At 35.9% G+C, this 14549-nt stretch overlaps 1 protein-coding gene across 1 annotated transcript in view; it reads right to left on the reverse strand.

Moving 5' to 3' along the window:
• The window catches only part of EPHA3 (EPH receptor A3), a 228572-nt gene that overhangs the window by 138295 nt on the left and 75728 nt on the right, over nucleotides 1-14549 (reverse strand). The window contains exon 3 of the mRNA XM_080346111.1: nucleotides 12414-13074. Coding sequence (XP_080202237.1) covers nucleotides 12414-13074 — 661 coding nt within the window. The remainder of the gene's footprint in view (nucleotides 1-12413; nucleotides 13075-14549) is intronic.

A 14549-nucleotide genomic window follows, 5' to 3' on the forward strand; every position in this document is an offset into this window, starting at 1 on the left:
TGTTTCTAAATTGGTTGCAGAGACAGTATGCAACAATGTATTTATTCTTTGGTTTGTTTTCAAATCAACCTTGCATATAGTCAGATTTTTAACTCATGGAAATAGTCCACAGAAAGTCAACAAAACACATAATCAGCCACCACAAAACAAATTTCAGTGCCCCAAATCAGAATTACAATCTATAATAAAAGACCAAAAGCCACAACTGTATCAAAATACATAATTTCTAAGATGTCAAGAGCATTTCCAAAGTCCTAGCTCACAGCAATGGTAAAGCATTTTTTAAAGAGTCTCCTAAATGGTCCTAGAAAATCAGATGTATCCCACAGTACAATGAATGCATAAGCTTGTGTTCACATGTGTCTGGCGTGGGGGCTGGGAATCTAATGACTTGACCAAACTGATCCAGGAAAAAATCCCCTTCCTGCTCTCAAATCTCAAATCTAACAAAAACATTAATGTAGAAGGCAGGAGCAGAACATGGTACCCGCAGTGCCTAAGAAAAGTCAACTTGGAGGAGCATCAACATCCTTGAACTACATCTGATTGCTTTCTGTGGCCAATCCAGTGCTTCAGAGGAAAAAGGAAAGATGCAACAACTCAAAAGCCAAATTGCTACATTACAGTGGAAAAAAGTCCTTCCAAATAGTCGCATTTTAAAGCATGGTATGAAAATAATATAGACTACAAACAGACAATAACTTATGAAAAATCATTGATTCAGTATGCTTTTTATTCTGCTATCTTTTCGAAAGAATTATAACCTGAGACTTTTTTTCTCTAGTAGAGATAAACTACTTACAACACCACAGATGTACTCATGAATGCAATATAATATAATGGATATATTATATTGCATTTATGTGTAATATATTAGAATATTTCCTGCTGTACAAAGAGAAGAAAACACCTGTGGACTGGATTATTGTTTCAACCTGGTAGATGTGCAATCTGTGGATGAACATCTGGGTATCTGATACTAACATCCAAGTATGAGGTAACAGCTTGACTGCTAGGATTGCAAGATAGATAAGAAAGTATCCCAACAGATGCATAACTGACAAGCTATAAGATAATCCCTAATTAGAAAAGAATTTGGGATAGACAGCATGCCTGGGTTTTAAGGCTGTAATTTAAACATACTGGCCCTGGAAAGTAATTATTACACAGAAAAAACAATGTACTTCATTCCAAAGAAGCCCTTAATCCATGCTTAAACAAGCTCTATACTAAACAGACTTGCGGCTGAATACCTGCTTTTACCACAGGATTTAGGAGTTTTTGTGTGTTTTTCAATTAAAAGACTAATATTTAACTTTTTCAGGGAATAGCAGAATCTACTTGTTCAGGGAAGAGATAAAGAATTAAAAGGTTAGGTTCTTATCACACTGCAGATGTGAATTAGAAGTAAAACCAGAAATATGCCTGAATGAAAACTAATGCAACCCATATTACAATCACATCTCAGGTTTGCTGTGGATTAGAATGGAACAGTAGCACAGCTGCAGTGTGGGGGCAAACAAGGATTAACCCCTGCTTAGCCTGAAAACCTCTGCTACCCTTTTCCTCCAGCCCTCTCAGGGATTCACCACCTGATGTCTTTCCTTTCACTGCTAGAAGCAAGTGGCTGGAGAAGGCAGAGACCAGGAGGCCTTAGGACTTCCCTGGCCACAGCCCCACTGCACACACACCTCCTGCCAGGCCAGGGCAGCTGTTTGCCTGTGAACACAGCATGAAGCACCTGCTCCCAAAGGATGCAAAGGATGCGGGTGATAAACTGCACCTCTGAGTCACACTTACAAAGGGAAACTATACATATATCTCTATATATATGTACACACATAACCACTGGCAAGTGCTTTACCTCATGTCCCTGTAGTAAATACTCCATGAGACAGAAGGTTCTTTGAATCACTGTACAAGGAAGAAAACCAAAAAAACAACAACAAAAAAACAGTCCAATGAGTTCAGGACAAGATGCAGCCATTTGGCTTTGAAGCTGTTTCCATAATTTCTGAGACACTGTTAGGTAGATGCTCAGAGCTCTTGAAAATTCAGCGATGTAAAGAAACATCAAGGCAAAATTCTTAAAATACTGGCCCGAAGAGAATCAGAGAGACCATTTACACTGTGCCTTCCTTGGAGGCGAAGGGCCTTGAGAAAAAGAAAAAAAAAAAATCTTTTCTAGACTGCAACTTCATTTAGACACTGCTCATTGAATCACAGGAGGCGTGTCCCCATTTAGTGAAGTTCAAACCAGCTTTAAATTTCTCAGTCTAACACACTTATTATTACAATTTTATTATCATTATTTGCAGACCAATTCCATGCAAGACCTATCATTCAAACAGTCACTCCATTTTTCCCTTCTGAAACAAGAATATCTTTTTTAGCAGTTAGGCACTGAGTAAATTTGCACAGAGATACTAATCTTCCTTTAAAGACACCATTAAATCATACTCACATTTGAACTCAAATCAATATTCTTCCCTTTCTCATGAGATCCTAATACTTTTAAACTTTTTTTTTAAAAAAATATTATTTAAGAATACTAACTGCAGCATCTAGGTTTCAGTTAAACAATTACATAGGCATGTTTTACTTACCACGGTAAATTTTTCCCTCCATTCTTCTTTCTCCTCCTGTTCTCTTTAATTTTCTGACCCTTTTAAGAAAATGTCTTTAGCTTACTTTCTTCCACCATCTGCTGTGGTTAGTGTGGGCAGAGAAAAGATTTCCCTTTTACTGTTAATTTCACAGCCAGTTCATCCCCTCACACAGTACGAGAAATAAGACCATCATTGCTTATTAAATGTTACGCACAAGTATAATTATATGTCCTTCTAATTCCACCCCCTGTGTTCACAAATACATATTTGTATGGCGTTGAGGTGAAAGTTCTGGACATGTGTTTTCACAGTCAAAAAAGCCAGGGACATTATATGCTGTATAAAAATGGCAGCTTAGTGAATGGTCTATTAATTTAGGAGACAGAAGGTTCATTAGCCATGGCTGAGATTTCTGAACAACTTCTTCTGCTAATATGTCTTGCTTCCTACCCAACTTCTGTTTTACAGCTGGAACAGTGATCTCATGTTCATGGTTAATACACCTTGACTTCACTTCAAGCCACAGTCCCTCAGCCCTGCTTTAGTTTTCCATATTATTCTTCTGGGAGCAAACCTGGAAATTCCTAGAACAGATTTGAAGAGCAGCTTGTTAAAATAACTGCCCATACCTGTCATCTCAGTATTAGGATTGCATTACCAAAATAAGAAAAAAAGTCTTGTTAGACCTTTAGAGAATTCAAGGTGGTTTGTAATCTAAAGAAGCACATGACAGCAGCTGGGGGTGCCTCTGTTAAACTGGAATGAAATACTATTGAATAATTGAATACTATTGAATAATTTGCTTGGGTTTTGATGCATAATAATAATGAGTACATTATGTAGTTCATTATGAAAGCAAAAGAGCAATTCTTATTTACTGAATCCTACAGCCTCCTACTATTAACACGACATATAAAAAACTGCTACAGAACACATTTATAATAGAAATACTCCATACATGCATACTCTAACTCTTAGAATTACCTTTTATAGATATTAAGGGACTGTTCAGGTTAGGTCAAATCCTGTAAGTGAATGCTATATAAGGTTGCAAAACATAAAATAACATGTTCAATATTTAACATGTTTGCTGAGTTTTATGTCTTTTCTTACTTCAGCTGGGTAACAGATGACCGTTTCAACATATTTTACTGCTTTATAATAATCACCTTAGAAATTTTCTCTTTTCTTCAGAAGAGAATGAAAAGCATTATTTTTCTTCCTTAAACAACAATTTTGTGCTTCATTCTCACTATATGGGGTGGCATGGGGGAAAGATGCATTCTTAGAGGTAAGTACACGGTTGGTGGAAGGTTTTTGGTCACTTGTTTACTAGCATTTCCTAGAGTTAAGAGCTGGGTACTTCTAATTAATTTCTTCTGTTATTCTCCTTCCATTAAAAATTTCCGCCAAATCAAAGAGACCGTCTGTATTTTTTTTACCTAGAACTAATTGTTGTGAAAAATGGTTCCTCCAAATTGGAGAACAAATTAACTCTTCCTGGGATTTTGAACTCCTGATGTTACTTTACTCCTACAAGTAAACTGACCACTACTGCTTAGGCTGAGCACAGTAAATGACTACTTTAATTTGGTTTCATGCTATTCACATGCACAATTCACTGGAATTTAAGTATGTGTATAAAGGCAGTGTGACTTAAGTAATTCTTAAATACTCTGCTAAAAGTGTATGAACTCAGGTATTAGACATCCCCTCTAACAATATATGTCACTTTGACTGAAAGTTTTGAAGCAATTGTTCTATGAAACTTTGATAAGTTTTTACAGCACAAAGAGTAGCCTGGACAAGGTTACGAACAAACTGTATATTTTTAAAGCCCACAGCCCTTTTCTGTCACTTAATCACCACTGTTAATAAAAAAAAAAATATTTAAAATTAACTGCAAAAGAAGTATCATGGGATAAAGTACAACTCAAAAAAGCAAACAGATCGGAAACACCAATGGCAAGTAAAAATACATTATTTCAATGATGTTGAAGAGAACTGTCCTGTATCACTTCTGCAGTTATTCAGGCTTGGCACAGTGTCAATTTTTACCATATGGCTTTTTCTTCCCTTGTTGAAAGTGAATCTTTCTGTCAAAGAGCAGCTGTTCTAAATTATCACATCAAATTTTAACCTTACAGTAGACAACCACTGAACCCACAGATTCACGACAGTGAAATAGTTTGCCTCCTTGACCTATCAAGGATTTGTTGTTGTTTAGGTCTATTTCTGCCTTAGCACAACATCAGTTGTCGGGATATCTCAGGCAAGCAGGTACTTAAAGCTGAAGCTACAAATTAATTCTAGGCCATGAACTTCTCATCTTCTTTCCCTAAAAAGACTGTGAAGTCCAAGTCACTGTGTTCCTATTGTGATATCAAAAACAAAACTGCAATTTCAAATGCAAAGAAAAGGAGACATTACAGATACAACCCTTGTTATTCAGTTTGTAATCCAAAGCAACAGTCAATTTGATACTTCTGCAGTCTAAGTGTTTCATTAAAGCCTGATATCAATTACTAGCTATTTAGATGTCTGCCAACAGCGTGTTTTGACAACATCTTGTGCTTCACGCTGAGGAGCGGCAGACATATAGAAGGTCGTCGTCGTCTTGTACTTATCTTTCAAAGACGGTTCTTACTTTAAGAACATTTTCATTGAATGTTATCAAAACTTACAGCTCTTACTACAATTGCTCTCTATTAAAGTCTAGTACCAGCTGTCAGTTGTAATGCAAACCCTTGTTAGGCTTTCGAAGTTCCACTCTGGAACTAATAAGGGATTGCCAAATAGCTCTACACTCAGATACAAGTGGCAGAGAAACCGATGGAAGAAGCGTGTATTCAATGAATTCACACTGACAATACAATCTCTGTGCAACTCTGAGCTAAGCTGAATGTTGAAAGTCACCAAAGGCAGTACAAGCAAAACATGCTCAAGATGATACAATTACTTTAGTTTTTAATCTTTTGAAAGCCTCCAAAGAAGCAAAGCCATTAAAATGAAAAGGTTAAGGAAATGCCAGCAAGATCCCTTAGGATTCTCCGTGATAGACAATCGTAAGATATTTGCAGTAAAATCCTGCACAAAAATTCAACACACAGTGGTCTTGAAGATGTTTGTGTTAGAGAGCTAAGGCAAAAATTTCTATGTTAAAAAAGAAAGCAAACAGCCCACACATAGTTTTTAAATTGTAGAGAGTCTGAATCAATAGCCAGTATATTCCACTACTTTAGGGGAGGTTGTACGTTTTTTGTTCGGTTGGTTGGTTTTTGGAGGGTGGGGAGTGTCTTTGTTGCTTGTAAAGTAGGTGAAGAGGACAAGGAAGAAATTGCAAAATACATACAATGTGGTAAGGGATCTGAATCGAACAAACATACAGTGTAATCATGTTAAGTTGCATTTTGTGTGTCATTAACACTTTTGCAAGTGTTTAATTTTCTGAGTGAACCTGTGCATTTCCCAACTAGTTTTAGATACAAAAATTCAATTCTGAAATACCTAATCATGTTATATGTTGACAGTGTAGTTCTGAACAACTTGCAGAGATGCATTAATAAACCTATTTAAAGAACACTAAGTTCCTAATCATCAAAAATTAATAAATAAATAGAAATATTTATACTCATGTATTTGTTTAAATATTTCTATCACAATCTCAAAAAAAATAGTAAAGATTCTTCTACAGAGCACTGAAACAACACTTTTATAACTTGAAAATCTGTATAGTGTGGTATTGAAAAAAATATCTTTTCTAGGAATTTCAGAACATTTCTTTTTAATTTTTGCTTCATTAGGACAAGTGACAAATGTGCTTACAAACCGTAAGATTGTGCCCAAGAAATTCTGCCTTAAAAAACTTGCATTTTAAATCTCCTGCTTACCATGTAAAAATTGGAGAATATTTTCAAAATATGAAACAGCCAGAAAATGTTACATAAAAAGCTGACTGTAATCTTTTGGAAGTATTCAGTAGAGCATAATTCTTTCCCTATGAAAAATCACCTGGATATCTCTGACAACTTTTGTAAGAGTTAAATAAATTCTAAGAATAAATTCTAAGTAAATCCATCTTCGTGTGTTCTGTTTATGTACTTCTAGAATATAAAATGGATAAAAACAATGAACATTTAACCAATAAATCGATTCACAATTTATAGATGCTGCCATTTTAATTTACTAGCTTGAAAATCAGCTTTTTAAAATAGCTTTTTAAAATAAAAACAATACATCAAACAGAAGAAAAAAGAATACACCTCAAACCTCTGCTTTAAAAAATATGAATCCTTAGCTTTTTCAGATTTTGTGTAAAAGGAAACTCTTAATGGTTCTGTTATTACATTACATGATATTCATATGATCGGTTTCTACATTTCATTAACCGTAATTGTTCCTATATAGATCCTAAGAATTAAAACCATGCGCTTTTGTAGTGTAAGGAACGCATCCAAGCCAGTCTGCTATTTCCAAAGGAAAATGTTACCGTCTTTGCAGTTGCAGCAAGCACATTGTGCCTTCCATCTGTTTTCACTTGCACAAAGTTGAGCAGTTCCTCAGAGTACCTTTTTCTACATGTAAAGTTATCTTTTATCTACTGCTATAAGCAAGTAAAAACTACATTTACTTATGCAGCAACAAAATCTTTATTTGAAGTAAATGAAAAAAAATCTAGAGAAATGTTTTTTATCCTTAGTATTAATGATGATTTGCATATTTTTGTCTCAAGTACAGCATTCATTCTACTGTAAGAATCAAGCAATGTATACGATGGTTCAGATTTAGCAGCCACAGATGGCGTTCCTTTCATATGTCCATAAAGTCAGCGAGAGAAACATGATTTAGGATATGCTCACTACACAACTTAAAGCACTGAATAATTTATAGTGTTAGGGGAAATTTTGTGAAGTCATTTTTGCAATAACCAGGTACAGTGAGTGAACTTCACCTCTCCCTCCTTTACCCCTTACTCCCTTTTCTCCCATTAAATTCACCTGATTAATAGCTAAAAATTATGTACATAAGCAAGGACTGTTGGATTACATTCTCTTTTTTCTTCTGGTTTTGTTATAGAAAATGTGTCAGTCAGCTTGTGGTCAAAACTTACGATTTTATTACATAGAATTACATAGGAAATTTACAATTCAGGCTTACTCAATTCCAGCAACTAAAATTTAGAATTATGAATTACTGAAATGATAGCATGCAGAAAATGTAATTCTGTGCTTTAGACTCATTCTGTTTGGGCCCACCAATTTAGTTTTCCATTTGATAACTGGAACCACAAAGTCTGGTTTTGGTCAAAAGGGTCACCTGTTGGAAGCATTCAAAAGAACATTCAAGCTGGCTTGTGCTCCCACATGGATAAATTATTGCCCACTACATGTTTGCTAATTAAGCATATCATCATGAAAAATATCATTCTACATGTCCCACTAGTCTTTCTGAAGTGCATGAAATAAACCAACAACAGAATAGACACATTCAGGATGGAAAAGATTTATTCGTCCAAGCCTGCCAGTGCAGGATTTCCTTTATCATTTGGTTACTGCAGTTTTAAAAAATGAAAAATTTTTAAATGAAATGAGGCTTCCATTATTTCTCCAAGGAGATTTCCAGATCATTACAGAACTAAAGACATTTTTTCCTAACATTTATGCTACATTTTCCCATTTATTTTATACTATTACCCCAACTAACCAACCTTCACATCATGAGATCTATTTCCTCTCTGTAGAGTTGAAAACGAAAGTAAGCCTGGCTTCTCCACATACAAATCACTCACTGGGCAGGTGATGTGAATGCTCCTTTTCTTTTATTGATCTTTGGGCTGTTCCAAACATTACGCCACTCTATAATCTCCTGGTTTACTTGCAACTTAAATAGCGCACACAAGCCTCATTGCCCTTTTCATAAAAATCACAGTGTTTATTTTGAATATGTACAGAGACAGTCAAAAAGGATGAGTAGAGCTATGGAGCAATCAGACTCTTCTCCAAATAGGAAAGGTAGTAGAAAGCTAGTAGAAAGGTACAGTTGTGAAAACCGGTATAAGAGGTGAGATAGTAAACATGAAAGAGATCTAGAAAACTGTAAACAGAAAAGCTGAAAAGGGAACAGTTATTTTCTCATTATAAAAGGAAAACCTTATCCAATGCACTTCAAACTGAAGGCTTAAACACAGCAAAAAGACATATATTTCACACAAGTTATGGCATTCATTACCATAAAAACTTACAGAGACTATCACTGAGTAAAAAAACCACACAAATTAACAGGTGACAGGTCACCAATTCCTGTCATACATAGTTTCTCTTACAAGATGTGTCTTAAGTCTTAGGAAGTCACCAGTTGATTGGCAGAAGTAGAAAGGCATACCCAGTAAAGTAGTGTTTTACAGTTTCTTATACTTTTACTTAAGAATCACTGTCAGGAAAGAATACTAAGGTAGATAAACCTCTGATCTGATCTACTACGGCTGCTTGATGTGGAACAAATGTAGAAGATGAGTCACCCTTGTCGACTGGAGAAGAGAATGGAGACTGACAGAAAGCATTAGGTCGAGTGTACAGTTCCAGACGGTTGTTGTTTTTTTTTTCTAATTAAAACAAATTAAAACACAGTAATCCTAAGGGAGATGATGCTATAAAGATGTAGTTTGGCCAAAAAGTCATGAACACAACCATGAAATATTACAATAAGATTAAATAGACAGGATGACTATGATGCAAGCGCTAAGAAAGATGTAATAACAAAGTCTACAGTGGATGACATATACGTTATTAACTAACATATGTCTTAGCTAAGGGGAAAAGAAGGTATGAAAGAGTGGCTTTTCCAGCATGCTCCCTGACACATCTCACCTTGCCTTATACAAACCAGCTCCCTCCAAAGTACTGAACAGCTGCAAAAGTCTTTGCTAGAGGAGGTGTTAAATCTTAAGCTGTGAACCTAAAGTATACCACAAAGACCAGAATATTAATACCTCAAGGCAAGGTATACATTTAGCTTTTGAGGAATCATTTCTCCACACACAATAACGAGAACAAGGAAAGTCTCCGCAAAATCGGTCCTGATTCTTTAACTGACTGACAGGTACATATCATACATGTAAAATGGTTTTTAGTTGGTAGGACCCAGAACAGAATAATAATCTTTCCAACAAGAACCAATACGCTGAGTAAAGCAAATAGTCCAATTTTGGCTCTTCAGAGGTTAGATACAAAGTTGTTACAAAAACATGTATGTCTTTATGCATACATGTATACCATTAACAAAAGAAGGGGTAAGCCTTATGCATTCTTTTCGTGGTTATGCAGAAAAAGGGAAGCAGTCATGAAAAACAGTACTATTTGTGTTATTTGAGGGCATAACTATGCCATAATATTTTTCAAAGTAGTAGGTAAAGCTTTTTTGAATGAAACTTAAACAGGCTAATCACACATAGGGTCCTTCATCTTATTCATTAGTCATAATCTCCTGATAATGCAAAATGACATTGTTTCCAAAAACACCACTATGGAAACAAACCAAATCAGCAACAGTCTGAACGCAGGATCAAGTAGCGACAGACACTAAGTTGCTGAATGCTTCCAACTATTGTGAAGTCAAGAATTGCTATTACTTATTACTCTTTCAAAATTCAGATGAAGGTCTTTATTTCCTAAATCATTACTTCATTCCAGCCTGTACTTTTAACATCATTTTGGATTTTCTTCAGCCTCTACAATTCTGTCTCTACTGCCCTTATGTTGAAATAACAAATGAACAAGCAAACAAACAAACATCAAAAACTAAAAGAAGGAGAGAAGAAAAGATGCAGGAGCAGCCTTGAGCCTAAGGTCAAAACTCAAGATTTTTTTCTGAGCTTTTGAACTCCTGCTGAGTTGTCGATGCCGACAAATGGGAGGTTTTGAATTACTGACTGCTTTTAGAGTGCCACTTCAATCACACCACACTGAAAATATTTGATAAACAGGACTTCCAATAAAAGTTAGTAGAACATTATACATTAAATCAGAATAAACTAGAAGGACCTGTCGCTTTTCTTAATGGTTTCATCATATATCACTGCCTTGATCAACAGCTGGTGAAGTAAAAAAAAAATATAAATTAGCAGCCTATGGTCTGATTTTATGGCTTCCAAATCATGTATGTTATACTCACGCATGCATGTGAACTCATTCCTAATCTCTGCAGAACCCAGTAGGAGCGGCCTTGCCTACCCCAAACATCTGACAACCTGTTTTTAATAAAACAATTTATTTTGTTTTACTTCATTTAGCTCAACTTCTGCTCAATTGTACTCTGACTCCTTCTGGAGTGATTGTTTTTTTGTGCTCATGTGTAACTGAAATTCTAAACCAAGACCTTTCAACCACTTACAAGGATACAGGCTCTACATACAAGCAAGACTATATACAGTGATTAAAAGAGTATCACATTTTAGCATTTTTAAGTGCAGCGATAGGAGGCCATAGATAAAGCATTTCTGAATAATAAAATATACTTTGCTGGATTCAGCTTCTAACAGAAGAGTTTAACTTATTTTTCTTAATATTGGTAGCTAACTGCAGAAAATCATACTCAAAAGACTCTGTTTCCCAATTTATTCAAATTGGGCAAAACCAATTTAAAACCTACTTAAAAGCAAAAACAAACAAAACACACTCTTGCCCCTTTCCCCCCAAAATCTCCCTGGCATTTTCTGAGAAAATGTCACCTTTATTAGAGCAACAGTTTTCACAACTACCTGGCTCTGATTTGGTGGGCTCCTAGTAGCTTCCCAGGGCTTGGCTGTTTACACATAAAGATTTCTGTAGGACTGATGACAATGGAACAGGTTTTTTCTCAGTGAGGTTCAGAATACTTTCCATTTCTTGTTCTTATGGATATATGCATATTCACATGTACACAAACACACATACACACCCCCCCAGTAAATATGTCAGCTACTACTCCTTCCATCCATGGCCTTTCTAGATATTACTGTTTAATTTTGATTTATTTATTTAACAGAAAACCCTTTGCCACAGCCAGCACCCTTTAAGGTACTCTGTGAAAAGAGGCTTTAGACTTAATCAGCACGAAATTTCAAAACATACATTTGTAAAAAGCAAAATTTAGACCACTTCCATTTTGGTAGATATTAAAATCAGGTAAATACAATATGCATTTATCTAACATTTAAAAGAACTTTTCTAACTCAAAACCCCTGGTGTAGTCTTGATATTGGGAGCATTCACATAACCACAGTTTGCAGAAACCAAAAGTCTGGAGAAAATTATTTTGAGCTAAATATATGAGTATTTATGAAAATGCAATTTTGAAGTTCAAATATTAATTTTCCAAATGTGTCTGCATTTAGGAATTTTGCTACCTGAAACAATGCTACTTCTTTTTTTCTGACCAATCCCAATTAATCAACACAGTTCAGTAGCAAATATTATACATTAAGCCATGAAGTTTAAAAAAAGAAAATCACACAAAGAAATTCAATATTTTGACACAAACAATGCATTTGAGAAACCTGTAATCTACTGAAAGGAAGTCCAAGAGTGAGGAGACAGATTTGCTACATGCTGCATTAACTAAAAACTAGTTGTTGACCCTTATAAAATATTTTTAGCAAACTGCATTATTTACACAGATTAAATAAACCCCATTTTCATGGAAATTTGATGAACTAATTAATTTCTCTCAAGAATTTGGAGAAAATTAACATGACCCAATACACAGAGTAGGGACGTAAAGTGAAGCCCCTGTTAATAATCGAACTATGAACATGGAGGTCATTGTTACCTTGGCACGCAAAGCCTCTTTCTTCATAGCCAGCATTACACAAGCACTTCCCTATGGGCACTAGCCATTCTCCTTCTGTACTGCAATACATCTTGGGTGGCTCTTCCTCCTTGGAATGATTTACACAAGAACCACGCACCTCCACCAGTGACTGGGAGTCCATGGGTACCGTATCTGGAAACATGGCGAGGTTCTTGACAGTGAAAGGGCACTTTTTGAAGTATACTCGCACCGAGACTAAGGCAACACACGCACCTACATCTTGGAAAGCCAAGTAAAAGCCTTTCCTGCTGACAGGTCCCACCTCACGGACTTCCGTGTTCAGCTTGAGAATTCGGTCCCCAAGGTCCATTTGGGTGAAGCTCTCATCTGCTGCAATGGTGTCTATCTTTGTAAACTGGTGCTCTCTGAACTTTACCGAGTGGTCATCGTCAGATTCCATGTAATAGAGATTGAAGGTCTCTTTGCAAGTGCCCAGAACTAGAGGGATACTATTACAGTCTCTCAAGGTAAACTTGAGCTCCACATATATCTTCTGAGCTGAATTGCGTGGAATCCAGTTTGTTCGCAGCCAATTGTTCTGACTGTGATCCATAACATTGCACACTTGGTAGGTTCTGATTGGAGTATAATGCTCATCAACACCACTAATCTCTTCCCACTAGGAAAAAAAAAAAAAAGATTAATGATTATACCAATAAAAATCACATTTAAATTACATTTAGAGAGAAAAGTTGTGAAAAAGTAAAATCACTTTACTTGGGCATCATTATAAAACAGACAATAAAGTCTGGTTAAACTTGCACTTGCTTTTTTCCTATTAGAACATCTTAAATGAACACAGAATTCACCATTAAGAAGTCCTTTTTTACCAAGTTATTTCAAGGTGGCACAAAAAGAGATGCTACAGCTGTTTTGCATTACTAAAAGTGTGTGAAAAGCTAAACTATAATCAGTGCCATTCTTTCAGTCATGAACCCGAGAAGCCTTTACTGCAACCGCACTTCACCTCAAACAGAAGAGCTTCACTAGGCAAACACCATATTTGCACTGCTAGAATTGAGCTGTATTTCAAAGATTAAACAAGATTTAACATCTTACCAAACCAAAGCAAATGGTTCCCACTGAAATTCCATATAGTCATAATAAAATGTTACAGTTTTAAATTTTTTCAAAGCATGTCAATTGATTTTGCTTGGGATATATTTTCTCTAGACAGTCAAGCATAGCCCAGTTTCCAGAGTTATTATAAGCTACCTCCAACTTACCATATCTTGGTTATTTAACTTATGTGGAATATATAGGCTATGACACTAAAATGGGTTTGAAGAATACACAGTCATCATTTATTTTTAGATCAGTCATCAGTTGTCAAACTTACTTGATCCAGACAGGGAAGGAATGGGTTTCATATTTATGGATTACTCATGTACCAGTCCTACCTGACTTCTGAAGTCACACTTATGAGAGAGGAATATTTATCAATCACAGGAAAATGTAAATACTTATTGTTAGTCATTCACCATACACAATTAAGTGACTTAAGATGCACCCTTCTTATTTTCTCCATGAATGGATGACCAGGATCATTTTGGTTTGTTTTGTTTTTTAAGGTCATCATTCTTCAGATTTTACCCACACAAAAACTGCAGTTGTTCTATATTCTGAGTCTTAAAATGCAAAATGAAGAGCTTTACCACTAAAGCACAGGAATTAAAATTCTTATTACAATGAACAATACTTGCTACAGGATCACGACACAACTGAAGTTGAAATAAACCCTTCCGGATCTTCTAGTCCAACCCTCTGCTCATGCAGGATCAGCCAGAGCAGGTTGCCCAGGATGCTGACCAGTCAGGCTTTGGAATATCTCCAAGGATGGAGACTCCACAGACCCTCTGGGCAACCTGGGTCAGTGTTTGATTGTACTCAAAGTAAAAACATTGGTCCTTGTGTTTAAATGGAGTTTCCTGTATTTCTATTTGTATCCATTGCCTCTTAGCCTTTCACTGGACGCCAGAGAGAAAAGTCTGGCTCCATACTCTCTATATCCTGCCATCAGGCATTTACAAACACTGGTAAGATCCCCCTGAGCCTTATCATCTTCTGTTCTATGTTTCAAAGTTAATTACAAAA

The sequence above is a fragment of the Nesoenas mayeri genome, assembly GCF_963082525.1.
Source record: "Nesoenas mayeri genome assembly, chromosome: 1".
Taxonomy (NCBI): domain Eukaryota; kingdom Metazoa; phylum Chordata; class Aves; order Columbiformes; family Columbidae; genus Nesoenas; species Nesoenas mayeri.